Source organism: Larimichthys crocea, chromosome VIII (assembly GCF_000972845.2).
Source record: "Larimichthys crocea isolate SSNF chromosome VIII, L_crocea_2.0, whole genome shotgun sequence".
Taxonomy (NCBI): Eukaryota; Metazoa; Chordata; class Actinopteri; family Sciaenidae; genus Larimichthys; species Larimichthys crocea.
In genome coordinates, this window is record NC_040018.1 from 30,447,948 (window position 1) to 30,469,536 (window position 21,589).

At 44.2% G+C, this 21,589-nt stretch overlaps 2 protein-coding genes across 7 annotated transcripts in view; one reads left to right on the plus strand and one right to left on the minus strand.

The window, feature by feature from the left end:
- Positions 1–10,307, minus strand: part of samd4a (sterile alpha motif domain containing 4A) — a 42,533-nt gene extending 32,226 nt beyond the window's left edge. For 2 of the 6 annotated variants that reach the window (XM_027281484.1, XM_027281482.1), the window contains exons 1-2: positions 10,078–10,307; positions 8,577–9,142 (exon numbers count right to left, since the gene is read on the minus strand). In XM_027281484.1, the coding sequence (XP_027137285.1) occupies positions 8,577–8,772 (196 nt within the window). In that variant the 5' untranslated portion in view covers positions 8,773–9,142; positions 10,078–10,307. Of the gene's footprint in view, positions 1–8,576; positions 9,143–9,255; positions 9,666–10,077 lie in introns of those variants that run through there. The other 4 variants (XM_027281485.1, XM_027281483.1, XM_027281480.1 and 1 more) reach the window with 4 other exon arrangements.
- A 4,162-nt stretch (positions 10,308–14,469) lies between these two features.
- On the plus strand, positions 14,470–21,589 carry ero1a (endoplasmic reticulum oxidoreductase 1 alpha). The gene is made up of 15 exons (XM_019271984.2): positions 14,470–14,788; positions 16,959–17,078; positions 17,166–17,249; positions 17,341–17,382; positions 17,526–17,602; positions 18,391–18,464; positions 18,577–18,697; positions 19,596–19,657; positions 19,735–19,761; positions 19,853–19,945; positions 20,120–20,366; positions 20,556–20,625; positions 20,970–21,056; positions 21,150–21,286; positions 21,377–21,589. Exons 1-15 carry the CDS (start codon positions 14,717–14,719, stop codon positions 21,435–21,437), a joined length of 1,374 nt encoding a protein of 457 aa, XP_019127529.2. The 5' UTR covers positions 14,470–14,716; the 3' UTR covers positions 21,438–21,589.

Sequence of the window (21,589 nt, forward strand, 5' to 3'; positions counted from 1 at the left end):
GGCCACGACAGCTCCGCTCGACGTTCAGCGGTTGGATGAAGATGGCAGCAGGTCACCAGCCGGCTCAGGAAATATCTCTGCCGGACTTTTAGACCAGAAACGGCGCCTCTACTCTCGAGACTGATCGGCGAGCTCGCCAACATGCCCAGGCAACGCGCCAAGAACTTTGTAATTCATAGTTTCTACCGTTCTACAGAATCGGATTATCCTCCACCTCCATCCTCTAACTTCATTACTGCATGGAGCACGCGGGACGGACTTCAGGAGATGTCGGAGAATCACTGAGCTCGGATATTAGACGCACAAGGCTTCACTCGGGTTTATTTTTGTTCTCAGACTGAAGACTTCTGTTTGCTTCCCGAGAGTTTTCTGTTGACGTAAGGACTCATTCATTGTTAGCTGAGCTGTGGGTTTGGACCTGAACCGTGTACGGAAAGCGCTCCTGTTTGGGGGGAGGTGGGACGCTTTTTAAATGTGAGACGAGTGCGTGCTCATCTAACCGGTTAACTAAAGAGAATTGTTGCATGGCTTCGAAACGCCACTGGACACGTCTCTGTCACGTGACTTCAAACCCACCAGACTCTGTTGACTTCCTCAAATTTGGTCATTTTTCTGGTTTATGTGTTAGTTAGTATTTATATATACACAACACAGTTAATCAGAAGAATCGACTTGATTCTTTGTTTCTGTGTGTGGCTGTGTCTTCAGGCCTGGTGTACACACACTGTTTATGTGTGGTCGTAAACTGGTGTGATGTAAATTCAAACCTAAGACCTCTAAATGAGTTCTCCTCGGTCTTAAACGAGTCTTAAAGTCGAGTTTAGACTTAGGTATGATTGATAAGTTCCACGCAGACTCGAAGCCTTGAAGCGAGCACCTTGCTGAGTCTGGAAGCCGACCCTGGACACAGCTTCCTGGAGCAGTCCGGTTGAGATGAGGTCATTTCCACCCACCGGGCATTCAAAGACCCCTGTTGTATGGCCGCCACGGCAACCGTTGCCATGGGGCTCTCTCTTTCTCTCACCGGCCGGTGCTGCTGATGTCACTCCATCTGCCGCAGCCAACAGTGTGTGGACCAACCGAACGGCGCCTTGCTGGGTCTCTGCTGTCAGCGCCCATTCATGTGAGGACACAGAGGACAGGCGGGGACACGGCGGACACTCTCGCAGTGTCACACATTAAGGTTTTGGCTCTGCTGCCGTGGGCTGGCAACTAAAAATGTCCGTCTACTTTCTGTAACAGCAACTCAACTTCTTCTTCTTCTTCTTCTGTCCTGAGCCTCAACAGCTCGATTATTAGATAAATGACTGGGTGACAGAGTTCAGTCTAACGGGCGGCGTCTTCCTCGTTCCGTGTTATTTTATGTGCCGTCTCGTCTGTGCAGTTGGGACCGGACCGCCTGCGAGCTTCAACAGTCCTGTTGAACACAAGAAGCGCAGTGTGGAGACACAGAGCACAGCTGCCTGAGAGCTGGGTGGGGACAGGGCTGGGCCCAGGGTCTGCAGGGCTATATGGGGAAACATGATATGTCTGTATGTCTGGTCTGGTCAGGACAGGACTGACTGGTCATCTATGAGACAGACTGGTATACCTCACCTGTTCTCACCCTCTCTCTCTCTCACACACACACACATCTGTTATGTTTGCTCTTGTTACTAACGGAGGATATAAATGAAGACGTGTTTTCAACCTCACTTTATATTTGTACTCGGGCTTCTAACCACAGAATTCATGAGGGTGTTGACTGTCACTGGCATCTGGCTGACATGCAGCTTGTTTTGGTGACGAGAGAGCCAAATAATCTCTGACTGGTCAGGGCGAACGTCTCAGAACGTGCACAAGTTAAAATGTCTTCCTGGAAAGCTCTCAAGGTGTGTTTCGTCAGATTTTGGTTTCGTCAACGATCCTCCGTAATGTTAGCTGATAAACCATGCTAGGGTTACGGACAGGGCTGTTGCTTCAGCACGTTAAATGTTTGTGGAGTGTTGAGTGTTTAAGATGGAGCAACACTGGACGGTGCTGGATGAAGAGCGACGGATCTGATTGGAGCCTCTCATTGTAGATTCAGACTGGGACAAACCAACAACGACAACACCGTGGGGGTGTTCACAGCTGCATGCTCAGATCAGAGTTGTCGAGCTCTCCTATAACGTTCCTTCAAGTGTGAGGTGTGTGGTTTTTTTATATTTAAATACTCGGCAACCGTTTGCGTTTTGTTTCTGTGGCTCAGGAGCAACCGTTTAATGTTTCAGGCTTCAAAATAAATAGAAAATGTTTGTCTTCGCTGCCTTCAGACTCAGAACGCCGGCTGAAGATGTATTCTGTCTAATGTTAGTGCGATAGTCTATCAGAAGTGATGATAGTGTGTGTTTTAGTTGGAGGCCGGGTGTAAACACACACAGATACGCACATGCTGCAGTAATCCGGCTTTCTGGGGAAGATCGGAGCTGTAAGATCGTTGGGTGAGACTTGGTTGCAGTGAAACCTTGTCTGCCTTCTTCCAGAGATTACATCGAGATCCTGACATGTCTGAGGCTTCGAGTAGCTTCCATCAGCATGGACACACACACACACACACACACACACACACACACACACACACACACACACACCTGGAAGCATGAGCTGAAAATAAAAAAGTCTTTGCCGTAGAGGCGGAGAGGGGAAAAGACGAGCTTTATTTCCCCTCTGGTCGTTTTTTTGGCAGGTCGTCTGTCCCCATTCCTGAGGTTCAGTACGAGTTCACAGAACACGCCGTCAACTTCCAGAAATAAACTGTTTGCTCATGCGTGGGTGCGATGAAATAGTTTGGACGGAGACACCAGTTTTCTCTCCGTCTCTCCCTCTTTGACAGAAAGAGACAGTGGATTGTTGACAAGTCAAAAAAATCGGATCACGTCACTTCACCGCACTCTCGACCTGCTGTGCTGGAAGACTGAACGGGCGCCTGGTGCTCGTCTGAAGCACAAAAACACGTTTTCTTTTAAAGGGTGTTGGTCAGGATGACTCGTCATGTCAAGCTCGCTCTGACACCATAAAATAAGAGAATATTTAAAACATACAAGTGGTGGGGAGAGCGAGCCCAGGCAGAGAGTGCTGAATGACTTTCAGCTGTAAATGGCACCAGTATTCTCTGAGTCTTCATCTTTTCCCTTCTCCGCCCCACCCGTCCCTCCAACCAGCCTCCCTCCCTCCCCTCGTCCATACCGCGGTGTACTCAGGAGACCTTAGCTCCACTGAAGGTGGAATCAGTTTTCCTTTTCCACTGTGTCTTTTTCCCCCCACGCTGGAAAAGCCCCCGTCCAACTCTCGCCTGAGCGCCTGACTCAAAGTGTGCGCTCCGACGTGCCCGCATTCCTAGACAGTATCCCCCAAACGCCGGAACCGTTTACCGCCTCGGCCGGGAATGCTGATTTCTAGCCCAGGTTTTGGATCGGACCTAGTTTAGGCAGGAATTCACTGAGTAACACTCGCCATCGCACGACGCAGACTTTCCCTCTGTGTCAGTCATCCTGCACGCAGACGAACACACAAGAATGCTTCCTCTCTCTCTCTCTGCACGATATAAGACACAAAGCAACCCCGGCAGCTCCGATGAAAAGCTGGAAGTCTGACCTAGATTCAAACCCCTCCACCTCCACCTCCACCTCCACCCTTTGTATAATCCTGACATGTCTGAGGAGCTGGTGTCGTTAAATCCCGACATGATCCCAAACAAAGTCTTCTTATTTTAATCTGATAACAGCTTTTATGAACATTGATATTAAAATGTGGAACAGGTGACGAGAGCTTTTAATCGACAACACATAATCCTGATGAATGAAGTCATATCAGGACGTCTGCAAAATAAATCATTCATTCATTTTCCACAAAGAATTTTAAGTAACTAGTTGAAGCTGGCTCCAGCAGTGAGTCAGTCTCCATAAGTCCCCATGTTACAGCAGAAATAAACATGTTTACAGCCTGGTACAAAAAACAGTTTTGGTCTCTGTAGCTAATTTCCCCGTTCATGACAACTGTACTGAGGGTGAATTTATATACAACTCACCTGTTCACATTATATTAAGGCTTAAAGTTATGCAGGGTTAAGAGCATGGACGCTTTGATTGACAGGTGGGGGCTGTTACAGGTGACTTGTTTGAGGGACCGGGCTTCATTCAGCTCGCCTCAGGTCCACGTCACTCATGCTCTGTCCATTCTTTATACTGTCATTGGTGTCGACTGGTAAAAGTCTATATTAGTCAACCACACACACACACACACACACACAAACACACAGTGTCTTTATATTCATGTGTAACAAAAAGTGTCCGAGCTGAACAGATTCAGAACAACAAACTGAACCAGACGAGTTCTGAATGAAACACCGACTGCTGACGCTCATGGCGAACACACACACACACACACACACACACACACACACACACACACACACACACACACAGCTCCGTCTCCGTCACCTTCAGCACAGCTGCTCGTACATATCGAATCCCCGCCCGCCTCCTTCCAGCTCAAACAGCCGTCGAGCCGAGCCAGGTCAGCAGTCCACCACGCACGCCACGCCAAAATGAAGTTAGTCATTCAGAACACCAGGCCCACTGTCCTGTCCTGACCCCACCCCTTAGACTAACCCTGCACCCTGTGTGTGTGTGTGTGTGTGTGTGTCGTCCTTCAGACTGTACTCTGCTCGCTATTCATGTCCTCTCAACTCGATCCGATATTGTCCCTCTTGGGATTGTCTCAAAAGAAGTTTTGTTCTCCGTGAAGGGGGGGGGGGAGGAAAAACAGGAAGTTACATTCCTTAATAACTACAAGTGAAACGCTGCAGGCTACAAACCACAGAAGAAGAAGAAGGAGACAGAACGTGTGAGCTGATCTGGTCAGGGTGATTCTGGACGGCATCTCTCCTGTTGACTCAGGGTTCGGTCTGCTCGGCTCAGTAAACGCTGCGTTTATCATCTGTGCTCAAACCCTCAATCTAAAAATAACATGAAGAACTACAATGAACATAACTCGTGTGTCCCGTGTCTCGGGCAGATAGTGGCCCCCTTTGACTGCGGCTGCGTCTCAAATAAAGTCGCATCAGTCCCAAAACAAGGCGGCCTCTCAGCCGCTCGCAGAAGTAGGTCACTGAGGATTCCATTCATTTGTACACCGCTTTCCAAATAGTTGCGCTTTTCCACTCGGCCCCGAGACTTCCAGCTGCATGTTAACCCTTTAACAGCCGGCACCGGCTCAGGCTGCACTTACAACGCTGTGTCAGCCACCTCCACCTGCCTCAGATTTAAGAATGAAAACAACCTAATATTACCACAAAACTGCCGTTTGCTGTCTCTTACGGCCGTGCTAGTTTCTTTCCTCCACCATGAGTGTTGGTGGTCGGCTCCACCAATAGTAGACGTACACCCGACAACAGACAGTCAGTCAGTCTGCAGTAAACACTCCTTTCAGACCCAGACGAGGGAGACAGGTCTGTTACAAACAGGATGTGCGGTGAGCGACACACTAACGTGCTCAACTCGTCCTGTTGGAGCTCGCGTGCTGTGATTAATGCGGCGTGCGTCGTCATGATTCGGTCTCGGTGTGACTGATCCCGCTGTGTTTCAGAAAATCTCTCACTTAGTCAAAGTTGAAGCGGCTTTAAAATGGATTTTCTGTTGAAATCAGAGCTGTGTGCTGGATGTGTTAAATCTGAGGACAGACTCTGATGTGGTGAGATGTGGCAGAGCGTTTCACGAGGCGAGAACTAATTATGTTAGAAGTTAATTGGTACACTCCTCTGAAGGAATCCTCCGTGATCGACAGACCAGCCTGGGCTCGGTCAAACAGCAGACTCGATAGATCTGCCTCATTCTGGCACATACGCACTCAAACACAAGCCACCACAACATACCAGAGGGATCACGTCACCAGACAACCTTCTTCAATCTCGCTCTCTTCAGCAGCGTGGCCGTGTGACGTCGACGACGGGCCCGGCTGATTCAGCGAAGCGAGGCGGGATCAGCGGGGCCTGTCGTAGACGGGAAGCGACCATGAGCCAACACAGGTGGGAGAAACGTCGAGGGCGTGGCCCAAAGATGTGACGTGGAGGTACAGAGGGCTCGTTAAAGTCTCCCACCGGGACAGAACGGGACACTGCACCAAGTGTTCAGAGCCAACAAAGACAGAACATGGACACATGAAATGGACACGTGAAACTATCCTTACTTCATTATCGTGTGTCTGCTTAGTTGACTCGTGGATTAAGAATATTTTAAAGCTTAATAAAACACTGCAACAAGAAACACAAGTCATGTGACCAAACCACTAAATCCTCACCTGAACCGAGGGTCTGAGGACAGAGGGTGTTAAAGAAATAAATAGATAAAACAGCTGTACCGTATGTGACAAAAGAGTCTTCTCCATATACTGTGGGCATCTTAAATGCTCCTGTAGTAAAGACTGAATCCCCTGAATGTCTGAGGCCAGCATACAGTATATGAGAAGACATAAACCTCGCAAAGGTTGTTGTAACGCCATGGAAGACACCTCGTATCGGGCTCACGAGCACGACTCATGCTCAGACAAAAACATATGGAGGACTATCTCTCCCTCCCACCACAGGTAGAAATAAAAGAAGGTGAAAGCACCAGCACAGAAACTGAACTGTTTGACTCTTCTCGAATAACCAGTTTCCTTTGACATGGCGGGAAAGTTCAACATGGAGCAACAGACAGAAATCAGGACGAGCTGACGTGAACTGTGATGACTTTACTTTCATAGGGGGATTACCAAACACAGTTTGTAGAGTCAGGACTAACATTCATGACTGTAAAACACACAGTTACCTCACAGACCTGATGACACAGACAGACAGCGCGCTGTCATCGCTTCATTTCTCCGTTATCGTCGTGTTGGAGGAGATTCTTCCTGAAAACAACACGAGCTGTGACGCTGAGCGAGACCGAACGATGATCGGATTTATGGTGAAGCCACTTCGGTATAAACAGTTCAAAACTTATTTATAGGTTATAGAAGCGAGTCCGGGTTCATCGTCTTAAATAAAGTCAGGTCACAGGATGTGCCGAGTGTCCAGCAACAAGAAAACACGCCTGATAAGATGACACGTCATTTACGGCATGAAGGTTTGCTGATGTGCTGCAACACATTGATCTTTCAACGTTAAATGATCTGCAGATCATCAGAATCAGGACACCGTGAGGTGGAGTTCAGATCTTAATGTGTCATCTGTGTCCCTCATGAAACTGCCCGCATGTCCAACCTGTCACCTGCTCCACCCACAGGCTTCATCTCCACCTTAAATGTGAAATCAAGAGTCTGTCACACTCGTTGGGGGAAATCACACAGACTGAGAGTGAGATCTGACTGTGACACGGACAGAAAGCTGTTGTTGAGTCATGAGAAGACATCACCCCCATCCTGTCCCACCCTCCACCACCACCCTCCGCCCTCCACCGCCTCCCTGTGTCATCACTGTGCTTTGATCTGACAGTATGAAGCAGGCTGACTCTGGTAAACTTCATATACTGAGCTTTGATGTCTCACATTAAACAACAAAGAGCGGCACTGCCCATTGTAAACCATGATGGAAACTCGATGTCATGTGTGTGTGTGTGTGTGTGTGTGTGTGTGTGTGTCACTGCAGGGCAGGGCCATTATGTCACCCATCACATGTGTTACTGCATGCAGATGTTGCCATAGGTACACACAGACGCCTGCTCTCCATCCCAGCAGCAGCAGCAGCAGCAGCAGCAGCAGCAGCAGCAGCAGCAGCAGCAGCGGCGGCAGCGCTTCTTTCTATTTTTCATGAGCCGGTTGGTTGCCAGGGTTTTTGTTTCCATGGCCACGCTGCAGTCTGATGCAACAAAACCCAGCCAGAACCCCCCTTGGGTGCCTTTGGCGCGATACCAACCCGGGGAGCGCTCCAGCTCCAGCTCCAGCTCCAGCTCCAGCGCTATAGGCTGGCACACTGACTGACTGACTGACATCTCCAGCTGAGCTAACACTATACACAACCTCCACCTCCTTCCACAGTCACTTCACTGACTGGCCACAGCTCAGCACAACACTTTGCACCGTTTCATAACATCAGTGATTCAGCGATTTGTTACTATTGATGGATCCGCAGGAATGTTTTGGACAGGAAGCTCGTATGGAGCCTGTGTGTGTGTGTGTGTGTGTGTGTGTTCCAGGGTCAAGGACCAAAGCTCCTGTGGGAAAACACAGGATTTTTTTTTGAATGAGAGAGAGATAAGTAGTAAGATCTGTGAATGTTATCGCCGTGTCGCTCTTTCTGATCAGCATGCGACTCGAACTACAACTACTGAGGCGTAGAAGACACGATAACACAGCTCCATCCTCTAAACGTTCAGGGAAATCTGTGTTTACTGGAGAATGTGAAGTGTAAGCGGATTGTTTCACACTTTGCCGCCCTCACGAGAAGACCAGGATGAGGTCTTCTGATGCCTGGAGCAGCAGTAATGTGACACGAGCTACGGCGACAACAATGAAAGTCGTAAAAACTCAAAAACAGCTCCATCCTCCCAGAGCGAGCTCTCTTCTGATCGTGCCCTTACCTGGGTTGTTGGCCTCCGCCTCCAGGACCTGCAGCTCGGTGCACTCGGCGAGGGAGTGCTCCAGGCACAGCTGCAGGAAGCGGGCCTGGGTCCGGCTCACCCTCTTCAGCAGGGACAGCAGAGCGACCGTCTGCTCGCACTCGTTCCACCCTTTGAACCAGCTGGCCAGCACGCCCACCTGATCACGAAACATCATGGTCTGCGAAGGCGGTAGATGGCGGCGGCGGGTCTGACTCTGTGGTGGCAGCGGCAACAGCGGCGGAGAAGCGAACTGATGGAGGGTTGTTGATGCTGGAGTCAGTCGTCGAGGTTCAGGTCGAACTCTGTGATGCCATTCTTCGCGGGACACAATCCTGCTTCTTATCGTGTGTGTGTGTGTTATGTGTGTGTGTGTGTGTGTACTTCTAGCTTGGCATTAGGTGATATGAGCTGCCGGCTCTCTGCTGCTTAGCGGCTCCCGGAGGAATTGATATTTGATGAGTCAGCCTTCTTCCAGCACTCTCTCTCTCTCTGTGTCACATCAGCTTCACTTGCATCTCTTTTTCTTCAGGGAATCCCTCTTAAGCCTGCAAAGGGAGAGCATGTCACAAGTTATTATATTATATAAATATATATATATATATTCATGCAGAAAAGAAATGCGACAGTGTCCCTCCCTGTTGCTTCAAACAACTCATACATGCATTTATAGGTCCTCCTTATGCTGCATAGGCTTGTGGCATTCACCGCCCGAGACGAAAATAAATTTTTTTTTTTTTGGTATCCACCCATTCCCTAAAAATACAGCTGTCGGTAGTAGCTCCGCATCCAGGAATTTTCCAACGCCGGGTTTAACAGCACCGACGACGGCGACGACGACGACGAGCAGTTGGTTAAAAATATATATTAAAAAAAGGGGACAGACGTTAGCACCGACCACCAACACCACCCTAGTTTAATTCCCCGTCTTTTTAATGACAGGTTACTCCGAAAAAAGCCGAGTAACACCCGAGTACAGGAGTTTTTAACCGAGCGAGCACACACACGAAGTGAAGCCGGGAGAGGCGCGCTCTTCTCGGCGTCGTTCCGAGCGTTAGCCCGCTGTCTAAAACTGTCACTTTGCTTCATCAGCGCACACACACACACTCACACACACACGCACACACACACACACTCTCACACACACACGTACGTGTGTGTGTGTGTGTGTGTGAGAGTGTGTGTGTATGTGTGTGTGTGTACAAAAGAAAACCGAATAAATATAATAAACACGTCTCTTATTTCTGCCGCCCTTTTTTTTTTCTCCATCTAGAACTTTCGTCGTGACTTTAACGGCAGTTAACGGTCAGTTAACGGTTGGTTAACGGTTGGCCGTTGGCTTTGACTCAACATGAAAGAAGCAAAAAAAGCGAGCTAACTAGTTTTTTTAAAATAATAATAATAATAATAATTCAACATGAAGTTTGATTATTTTTTTAAACTTCAGTTGGAGTGTTTGTATTATCGGACAAACGGCTCTTACCGCTGCATCGCCGACAGGCTGACCTCTCTCTCTCTCTCTCTGTGTCCGTCTTTCTTGCTTTCTGTCCGGGGAGCGGTGCCCCTTCACTCCGGGTCTGTGGGGTTTGCCATCTTGACTAACTTTTCCTCGGCGGACGGAGCTCGGCTCGGCTCGGCTCGGCTCTCTCTCTCTCTCTCTCTCTCTGCTCAGCACGGTCAAGCCGGGCGGAATGCGCTGCGTAACTTCCTGTTTCCGAGCTTTCAGAATAAAAGTCAGAGACTTTCCCTCACTATAAAAAAAAACATTTTGGATGGATGGATGGATGGATGGATGGATGGATGGATGGATGAAAGATGGATGAAAGATGGATGGAAAGATAGATGGAAAGATGGGTGTATGGATGGATGGATGGATGGATGGATGGATGGAAAGATGGGTGGCTGGAAAGATGGATGGATGGATGGATGGATGGATGGATGGATGGATGGATGGATGGATGGAAAGATGGATGATGGAAAGATGGATGGATGGATGGAAAGATAGATGATGGATGGATGGATGGATGGATGGAAAGATAGATGATGGATGGATGGATGGATGGATGGATGAAAGATAGATGATGGATGGATGGATGGATGGATGGAAAGATAGATGATGGAAAGATGGACAGTTGGATGGATGGATGGAAAGATGGATGGAAAGATGGGTGGATGGATGGATGGATGGATGGATGGATGGATGGATGGATGGATGGAAAGATGGATGGATGGATGGATGGATGATGGAAAGATGGATGGATGGATGGAAAGATGGATGGATGGATGGATGGATGAATGGATGGATGGAAAGATGGGTGGCTGGAAAGATAGGTGGATGGAAATATGGATGGATGGATGGATGGATGGATGGATGGATGGATGGATGGGTGGCTGGAAAGATGGATGGATGGATGGATGGAAAGATGGGTGGCTGGAAAGATGGGTGGATGGAAATATGGATGGATGGAAAGATGGCTGGATAGATGGATGGATAAACAGAATAACAGTATAAATATAAAGTATATGAAATACAAAATAGAGTAAAATATAAAAAGAAACAGAAACAGAATAGAAGTGTGACTTATTTACAGAAATGTAGCAGGTCAAGAAAAATGATATGTAGCAGCGAGATGTATTGTACAGTGAAATAGACAATATGAATAGTGTAATATATAGTATAGAATATATATAAAATAGTATCAATGTAACACAGAACAATAGCATTTGTAGACAGAGTAACTATAAGAAGGGACCTAAAAACAGCTTAAAACTGCAATACATTCGACATGTAAACATAAATACCTATGTACATCTATTCATAAATATATACAACAATAACATTTGTCGACAGAATAAGAATAAGACAATAGTGCATATATGCTATATGCTAAAATAAATATGGTTAAATATGGTCAAACATGACCATGACCAACTATGACCACCTATAATAATGATCTATCATGACACTTCTCTGCTACTAAATACAGCTGTGGCATTACCATCAACCACTGCAAAGCTCATTTCATGTGACATTAGATAATAATAATGCAGTTGTATTCTTCAGGTTGTCTCATTAGGATCAAGATTTCTTTTACAAGAGAGCCCTGAGAACAAATATCATGTATATACACTGTTCTGTAGCACAAAGCAGAAGCACCACACCACTTATCACAATATTTACATTATTATTTTTTGTAAAATATCGTGAGTAGAACTTAGAGAATGGGTGTCATTTAAAATTATTTGTATTTGAAAATATATATAATAAATACATCTTATATGATTTATCTATATATATACGTTTTTGTTTTATTTTGAGGCAGGGCCGGACCATTCCCTGCCTATGTTTCGCTCACCTTGACGCAGGGAGGCTCGCGCTGCTCGTTTCCACATGCTAATCATTAACAGTGGAGCATTACGTCAGGGGCTTGGCAGCGCGAGGAAGCACCAAAATAGAGACACACACACACACACACACACACACACACACACACACACACACAAATGTTTCCACAGTTTGTGTTAAAAAGACTCTGTGAGGTACTTTAACTTCATTATTTATATTCTGTGCTACTTTTTTACTCAACTACATTTGTTTATATCTTTTACTTAAGTAAAAGTACTAATACCACACTGTAAAAAAAAAAAAACTACATCACAAGTAAATCAACTAGTAAATAAAGGAAGTTTTTCCTTGCCACTGTCGCAGAGTACTTGCTCATGGTGGGACCTGTTGGTGTGTCTCTGAGATGAATATTATAAAGAGTACAGACTGGAACTGGACTTAACCTCTGTTATAATTTATATATAAGTAGTATTATATCACCCACAAAGATCACAAATGAAAGTACTTTTCCAGTAAAAGTATATCTGATGTTTTCGTACTTCTGTATGGATGTAAATGTTGCATTTTACTGCTGTAGAAGTTTGAAGTTGAATTAATTCAAACTTCTTTATATACTGTTTATATGTATACTGTATGGAATATACAGATATATGAATAAAGAGCTCCACCACTATCAGCTACATTAAAACATTGAGTAATAATAATCCTATAATATTTATATATATAATAATAATAATAAACTCTAAAAGGAGTCATTATACAAGCAGTGCCTGATGGTACTTACCACTTACTTTAAGTATTATTTGTAATGAAGTATTTTATAATCTGGCATCTCTGAATACCTTTCAGAGGGTAATGTTGACAGTTTTACTGTTGGCTGTATGAGTTACTCTGTAGATGACAAATTGAGTCATTTTAAGATTTGAATGAGCTCATAAGAACCAGCTGGATCACTTTAAATGCTGCATATGCATAATTCATTTATTTTAGTTATATTTCGTTAAGTATATTTGTACTTCTGAACTTTGTTCTAAAAATCTAATACAGAAATTGTAATTCATTTTTACTTAATTATACCGAGATAACACGCTCAGTATCAGTCCTGGGTTGATTTCTTTCACACACAAAATCATCTTTCAATGACTTCTAATGCAAGTCAATGAGCTTCCCCGCTGTCCCTCTTATTCTTGTTCTTCACTCACATATAAACATCTTCAAAATCAAAACAAGATCTCAGAATGACCAAAATATCTCAGAGGAAACGGGTTAACCAATGAAAGAAAGTCTCTGTTGGAGAAAAGAAAGTCACAGTGGATGTTTCATGGATCAGTAAACTGCTCTTTCACTCAATAGTGACTCACGCCTTTCCATGTTCTCACAACTTTTTGTTTCACTTTAGACATTTATTTATTTACTTTTACTTTTATTTTCAGTTTTAGTTCTCTATATTACACACTACTGTCTCCAATAAAGGTGCAGATATAACAGAGATGTTCTGTAGAGAACCTTTATTTTCTACTTCAGTGTGTGCAACACTTATTTTATGGATGATAATTGAAATAAATAAAAATCTTTCACATTTTAATGTCCAGATATGGACAAAGGAAGGTTCTGCACACTGAGGTCCAATGCACATATTTTAAAAAGAAATCAAATTCCATCACTGCCAACTTCTTATCTGTTATTTTAAGAGTTTATCTGCTCTCTCCATGTCTCTCCTGTATAATGTGACACGTCCTGCCATTAGTAGATCTTTATTTGCATTTATTTAGTTTACTTTATTTGTACATATGTGTGTATAACATCATTTATTTCATTTCCTGTTATTGTTGCAAACTGGTAAAATATCCCCTGTGATAATAATGTCAGTCATATCTTTATTTTATGGGGTATTTTCTTGATTTTAAACTCCTGACTCATCATATCGACACATTATCTGCTATGTTGTATATAATATTAGTGTTTTTACTGATATAAAATCACCCCTGCTTGTTTGTAAAAACTACACTACACTCCCTAAAACACATATGTATTCACTGTATGAGTTCATTTGATCTGAATGTCCCTTTAAAAGTATAAACGCAAATAAGTGTATTAGCGCCACCGTGTGTCTATCTGGTGTTATTACATCACAGAGACTTTAAACTGCACATAAACACATAAAACATTGAAACATCTTAAAACAGCAGAAATCAGAGTTTGCTTTGCAGCACGTTTGTACACATTTATTGAACTTATTTTAATAAAATGACACATTATCCTGCTGTGGAATAATTCCATATATAAGTGTGAAAACATGTATTTGTTAAAAAGTATAAAACATATATAAAACACTACATTTAAAATATGTTTGTGGACATTTATTTTAGATGATATAAAGTCTGTTACAGCCCTCTGAGAGCTGAAAGTCTGTTCTGGACATCCTGAATGTTGCAGTCGGATTGTTTTGTGAGCGAACAGGAAGGGAAAAAAACACTTCCAGTTCATAAGAATTAAAATAAATATATATATAATAAAGATTTATTTATGTGCAACATGTGTTTGCATGTGAGCACGTGCGCAGCTGATCAGCTGGTCACGTATCACACGTCGCGGATCTGCAACGACAGGAAGCAAAATATGAGGAAGGAAGCATTGCTCACTTCAGATCACCGCCCACAGAGAGCAGGGTGAAGCCGTCCTCACACACACGTACACACTCCTCACACACACACACGTAGGAAGACAGTGTGTGTTCTTATAATCTACAAACAGAGGAGAAGAAGAAGAGGTCGTCATGGAGCTGGTGGTCTTCCTCCTGCTCCTCCTCCAGATGTTCGGGTCTGCAGACAGCAGGTGCTTCTGTCAGGTGAGCGACTGTCACTCATAGGATAAGACAATATAAGCTATATAATATAATACAACAGGTAGTTCAGACCGAGTCATCTGATTGGACAAGGAGTCCAGGAGTGCCGATATAGACAATAACAGCACTGGGACTAAGCACATGTATCACTCCGCCTAACAGATGTTCAGATGACTATAATAGTAGTAAGAGTAACCTTAATCAAACCAATAACTAACAGTCAGGTAACCGTATCACACTTGACAGTTACTTTAATGTTTCTGTAGCGTTGACAGAACGTTCCGAAATAAACATATTAGCAGTTTGAAGTAAACTAAAGCTCCCTGCTGTGCAAGAGATAAAGAAAGATTTCTCTCTAAAATAAGAGCTGCTTAGTGGATCAGATACATGCCGAATTAAGATATCTGTGTGTGTCTATTTTATCAGCTGTTACCAAAGTAACTAACTCAATTTCATAGGATAAGACAATATAAGCTATATAATATTATACAACAGGTAGTTCAGACCGAGTCATCTGATTGGACAAGGAGTCCAGGAGTGCCGATATAGACAATAACAGCACTGGGACTAAGCACATGTTCAGATGACTATAATAGTAGTAAGAGTAACCTTAATCAAACCAATAACTAACAGTCAGGTAACCATATCACACTTGACAGTTACTTTAATGTTTCTGTAGCGCTGATAGAACGTTCTAAAATAAACATGTTAGCAGTTTAAAGTAAACTAAAGCTCCCTGCTGTGCAAGAGATAAAGAAAGATCAACTGATTTCTCTCTAAATAAGAGCTGCTTAGTGGATCAGATACATGCCGAATTAAGATATCTGTGTGTCTGTTTTATCAGCTCAATTTCCTGTTTCCTGTTTGGTCCTGAAGAGAGTCTAAAAACCTGCTGATAATATTAAGATTTTATCAGAACCTCAAGGCAAGAAAAAGACAGATATTTACATCGTATCTGTCAGCAGCAGACTCCTATTTTACTGGTTCATACGTGGTACAAAGCAGCTGTAGTAAACTGTGTAGTAGCTCAGGAAATGTAAATGTGTTGCAATCCCAGTCCAAATGTGGAGCTACTGAAAGCTGGAGGAGCCAAATGAATGACTAAATAAACAAACAGATGTAGAGGTTGTAGAATTGTCGTATAAAACCAATAATCACAGCCGAGGTCGTGCTGTTATACTGAGTATCGGCACAGCCGAGGTCGTGCTGTTATACTGAATATCGGCACAGCCGAGGTCGTGCTGTTATACTGAATATCGGCACAGCCGAGGTCGTGCTGTTATACTGAATATCGGCACAGCCGAGGTCGTGCTGTTATACTGAGTATCGGCACAGCCGAGGTCGTGCTGTTATACTGAATATCGGCACAGCCGAGGTCGTGCTGTTATACTGAATATCGGCACAGCCGAGGTCGTGCTGTTATACTGAATATCGGCACAGCCGAGGTCGTGCTGTTATACTGAATATCGGCACACCCGAGGTCGTGCTGTTATACTGAATATCGGCACAGCCGAGGTCGTGCTGTTATACTGAATATCGGCACAGCCGAGGTCGTGCTGTTATACTGAGTATCGGCACAGCCGAGGTCGTGCTGTTATACTGAATATCGGCACAGCCGAGGTCGTGCTGTTATACTGAATATCGGCACAGCCGAGGTCGTGCTGTTATACTGAATATCGGCACAGCCGAGGTCGTGCTGTTATACTGAATATCGGCACAGCCGAGGTCGTGCTGTTATACTGAATATCGGCACAGCCGAGGTCGTGCTGTTATACTGAATATCGGCACAGCCGAGGTCGTGCTGTTATACTGAATATTGGCACACCCGCAGCACGACCTCGGGTGTGATTATTGGTTTCAACATGCTGTTATTTACTTACTGACACATATTCGAAGACATCCACCTGCTCGAGCACCATGTGTTGTGTTAAAATGTCAAATTAAAGTTGCTTTGTTCCAAAAATAAACACGGTAAAAATGTGCGGATACATGCTTTAATTGCAAACCTCTTACATTATTGCAACTTTCTTTTTTTTTACTGTTGTCAGGCTGCGGTGCAATCAGTGTGCAGGAAAATACCACCTCTGACTGGAAGTGACGCAACAAACCATCCAGTTTTTAGATGAAGTTTAAACGTTAATGAATATGTTAATAAATATTCCATCTAACTCAGGTGACAGGAGACCTGGACGACTGCACTTGTGATGTGGAGACCATCGACAGCTTTAACAACAACCAGCTTTTCCCAAAACTTCAAACTCTTCTGGAGTCCGACTATTTCAGGTTCTACAAGGTAAATGAACAGATGGACAGCACACACACACCATTATTTACACACACGTTAACCAGACTTTGTGGATCCTTCGTTGATCCTCCGCAGGTGAACCTGAACAAGCCGTGTCCGTTCTGGACGGCGAACAGTCACTGTGGTCTGAGGGACTGTGCTGTGATGCCCTGCTCTCCTGTGAGTTCCTCCTCTCTTCTACCTGCTGCAAATAAACCAATCCTCTTCATTTACACTGTTTACTCACACTAAAAACTCTGTGTGTTCACAGAATGAGGTGCCAGAGGGGATCCGATCACCCTCCCACAACAAGGTGAGTCCTTCAGGGTCAGCTTAAGGCTGTTTGGGGTTTGTCAGCCACAGGGGGGTCTGACACCTGCTGAGAATCTGGACACAGACATGAGAGAAAATTAAGTTTATTTAATTATAAATGTGTGTGTGTGTTTATGTATTCAGTATTCAGCAGAAGCAAACGAGCAGCTGGATGACTGTGAGCAGGCGAAGCATCTCGGAGCTGTAGATGTCTCTTTAAGGTGAGTCTTGTCAATCAATATAAGAAAAGATCAATGTGAAAACATGAAACACAATACACACACACTGATTCTATGAAACATGCAGGGTCAAATAAAGTTAATATTGGTTAATATGTAGAGATGTGACAACACCTTCAAATGATATTATGACTCAGCTGTGAGTAAAAAGTTTGAACATCCTACCTGACCATTGACCTGATGACAGACAATAGTTATTTATTTATAAATATAGATAGGTACATGCACGTTACAAAAATAGAGCATAAAAAAAATAGTTGTTTATTAAACATTAAACAATATTTACATTTAGATTCCTCATCTTTACTTATGTTCAGAAGGAAACAAACAAGCAGACAGTGAGAACACAGAAAAGTTGTTTGTAATCACAGTTTTAAACTGACCTATAGGTAAAAATGTGCAAGTTTTATTGTGTGATAGAAAAAGTTCCAAGTGTTTTCCACCAGAACTTTGAGCATTAGCATCACTTGAACCGTCCTGAGACCATTTACAGGACTTCTGATCAGGACCAGTATCAGGTGGCCTCTGTAGCACCATGTCACCACAATTTCCTTTAGTCAACAGCAGAAACAGTGTCATTAACTATGTTTATCTCTGAAACTAGACTGATGTGGATTTAACACAAATTTAATCAACTAATGACTCCAAAACTTCAACAGGAGACAGTCTAGAGATAAGCCGATGAGTTATTAATATCATTTTTATGGCTGCACCCACGCAGTGGGACGACACGTGCAGCACGTGGTGAGTTTCTCTGTGTTCACTTCCAGTGAGGAGACCAGAGAGGCTCTGCTGAACTGGAGCAAACACGATGACGAGGCCGAGCGCTTCTGCGTGGTCGACGGTAAATGTTCGATAAAACTACTGAATGAACGCTTCACATCCACCTTCCTCCACCTTTTACATGTGTTTGTTTTGGATCAGGATGTTGTTAAAAAGTGTGGCTTGTTTCCCAGACGAGGAGTCACCAGACTCCCAGTATGTGGACCTGCTGCTGAACCCAGAGCGCTACACGGGTTACAAAGGACCAGAGGCCTGGCAGATCTGGAACAGCATCTATGAGGAGAACTGCTTCAAGTAAACACACACATTATGAAGCAATAACAGATCTAAACTTTAAAACACATGCATCAAATATGTATGAAAATGTTTCACTTTGGAGCCAGTGTGGCTTTAGCATCATCCATTAACATGACAACATAACTCACTGTAGTTATTAATGCGTCTGACAGGTCAGAAAAATTCAGATACTCAAAACCTCATTTAAGTAGAATTATAAGATTATTTATAAATTGACATTTTCTGCTTTGTACTTATTCTACATTTTACTCCACTATATTTAATACTTACTAACTTCTTTGCAGATTCTAATTTTATATTAAAAAACATGAGCTCACTTACTTTCTTCACTATTGGCTGGTTTAATCTGGCTTTTACTTCCTGATCATTTCCTGTTTTAGTTTTTATCTCCTGTGCTTATTTTCCTCACAGGTTTTATTTAGTTTTAGCAATTTATCTGTTTTATTGTTGCAATTTTTTATGTTTGTTATTTTGGTTTTAGTTTTTAATTTTGATGCAGCTGTCCTGTTGCTTAAAACAGTTATCTGTCTTTATTCTGCTCTGCGATGCATGCATGCTCTGCATGAAAGGTGCCATATAAATCTACAGAGTTAATCTACAGCAGTGCATCACGGTCTATAAGATCATTATATGTGAGAACCACAAATCTCTAAAAAAAAGTCAAAAAACTTTGTGACAATTTTTCCAGATAATTCAAGAGAGACTTTATTTATCTTAAACCTTCAGTTCATCACAAACATTCAGATCACTCAGTCTGGAGATACAGTGTGAGGTTTTCATTGGACAGGAATGGTAATCAGTTACTAAAGCTGTCAGACTGTCATCTCTGTAAACCTGCTCCTTCTTTACTCCTCCTTTACTCCTCCTTTACTCCTCCTTTTGTCGGCCCTCACAGACCGTATACTGTCAAACGACCACTATATCCCAACCCGTTCCAAAGCGTCTCAGGAGGTGAAGGTAGGAGGTCTTTACTGATCATCACGCTGATGTGACTCGCTTCATCCAGACTGACTGTTTCACTTTCTTCATTACAGCGAAGACGTTCTACAGCTGGCTGGAAGGTGAGCTGAGGCCTCGCTTCAGTTTTTTATCTGTCACGTCGGCTCAGCATTGAGAGCACAGGAGTGTTAACTCTGTGTTTGTGTGTCTCAGGTCAGTGTGTAGAGAAGAGAGCTTTCTACCGCCTCATCTCCGGCCTTCACTCCAGCATCAACATACACCTGAGCGCCAGATACCTGCTGGACGGTGAGACACACTCAGACACTCGCCTTTGTTTCTGTCTGAAGTCAAGTTAAAGTCACCTCAGTTTACCTGCTGAGCTTTGGATAGAGTCAGGCTAGCAGTTTCCTGCCTGCTCTTCCCGTCCTGTGGCTGATCCCATCCCTGACCCTCTCTTTATTAACCCCTTCCGCCCTGCAGACAGCTGGTTTCAGAAGAAGTGGGGTCACAACGTGTCCGAGTTCAGACAGCGCTTTGATTCGGAGCTGACGGCCGGCGAGGGTCCCAAGAGGCTCCGTAATCTTTACTTCGTGTACCTGATCGAGCTGCGAGCGCTGGCCAAAGCTCTGCCCGTCTTCCAGCAGCCGTCCTTCCAGCTGTACACCGGCAGACCCGAGGAGGACCGGAAACACAAAGAGCTGCTGCTGGACATCCTGGAGCTGGCCAGGTCAGTCTAAGAGTTGATGGTGAACCAGAACAGGGCTGCTAGCAGGTTTATGTATAGATGTATACACTGTGAAGTCTTTGCTTAACAGTTCACTTCATAAAGACACTTGTAGAGGGAACAGCATATAGATTATGTCATTAAAATGTCTCGTTAGTCGTCGTATTTATTGACCTTCCTCTCTTCGTGCAGGTCGTTCCCGCTGCACTTCGATGAGACGTCTCTGTTTGCCGGGGATGAGAAGGAAGCAGCCAAACTGAAGGTTGGCAGCCTTTAAACTGCACGAACACACTTTGATCCACAAAACAAGAGACAGAGAAGCAACTGAAAGACGAGCTCACCCTCTAATTAGAGTTCAGTCATTATCTACCTCACCTGTCATACAAATACTGACTTTAATTCTTTTTATAGCTACAAAAAAAATGCAGAATTCATATTTAATAAAGTGTTTTGGAGCCAAATGTAGATTTCATCTTCTACTTGGATTTGTAAAACAGATATTGAATCTGCAGTGAAACGTGAATATTGATAAACTCTGAGAGCATGCTCTGGTCCATAATCCAGTTTGATCACATTTCACGAGTGTGTTGTGTTCTGCGCTGTCAGGAGGACGTCAGACTGGCCTTCCTCAACATCTCCAGGATCATGGACTGCGTGGGCTGCTTCAAGTGTCGCCTGTGGGGGAAACTGCAGGCGAGAACATTAATTCAACAGTTTGCTGTGTGATCTGTGCGTGCATGTTAAGTGATGCAGTCATTATATGTATTGTCTCGCTCTCGTCATCAGACTCAGGGGTTAGGAACATCCCTCAAGATTTTGTTCTCAGAGCGACAGATTGAAGCTCTGCCCACGTCCAGCCAGCAGCGACCCAGTTTCCAGCTCAGCCGGCAGGAGATCGTCTCCCTGCTCAACGCCTTCGGAAGGTGAGACAGTCTGTCAGCGTGTATGATCACACGTTTATGTCAGATTTAAGGAGCTGTATTTACAGAACCTCTTCGTGAAATGTCCCACAGGATTTCCACGAGCGTCAGAGAACTGAAGAACTTCAGATCGCTGCTTGCCGAGGAGCGGTGACGATGCTGAGATGACGTCCAACAACATGGACTCTCCTGTCTTTAGTCCTGCTGAAAGGTCTTAGAGGAACACACGTGAAGAGAGATCATCTTTGAAACTGTTAACAGGTCCAGCTGTCAGCAGAGACTGACGAGATGAAACTGCTTTAATGT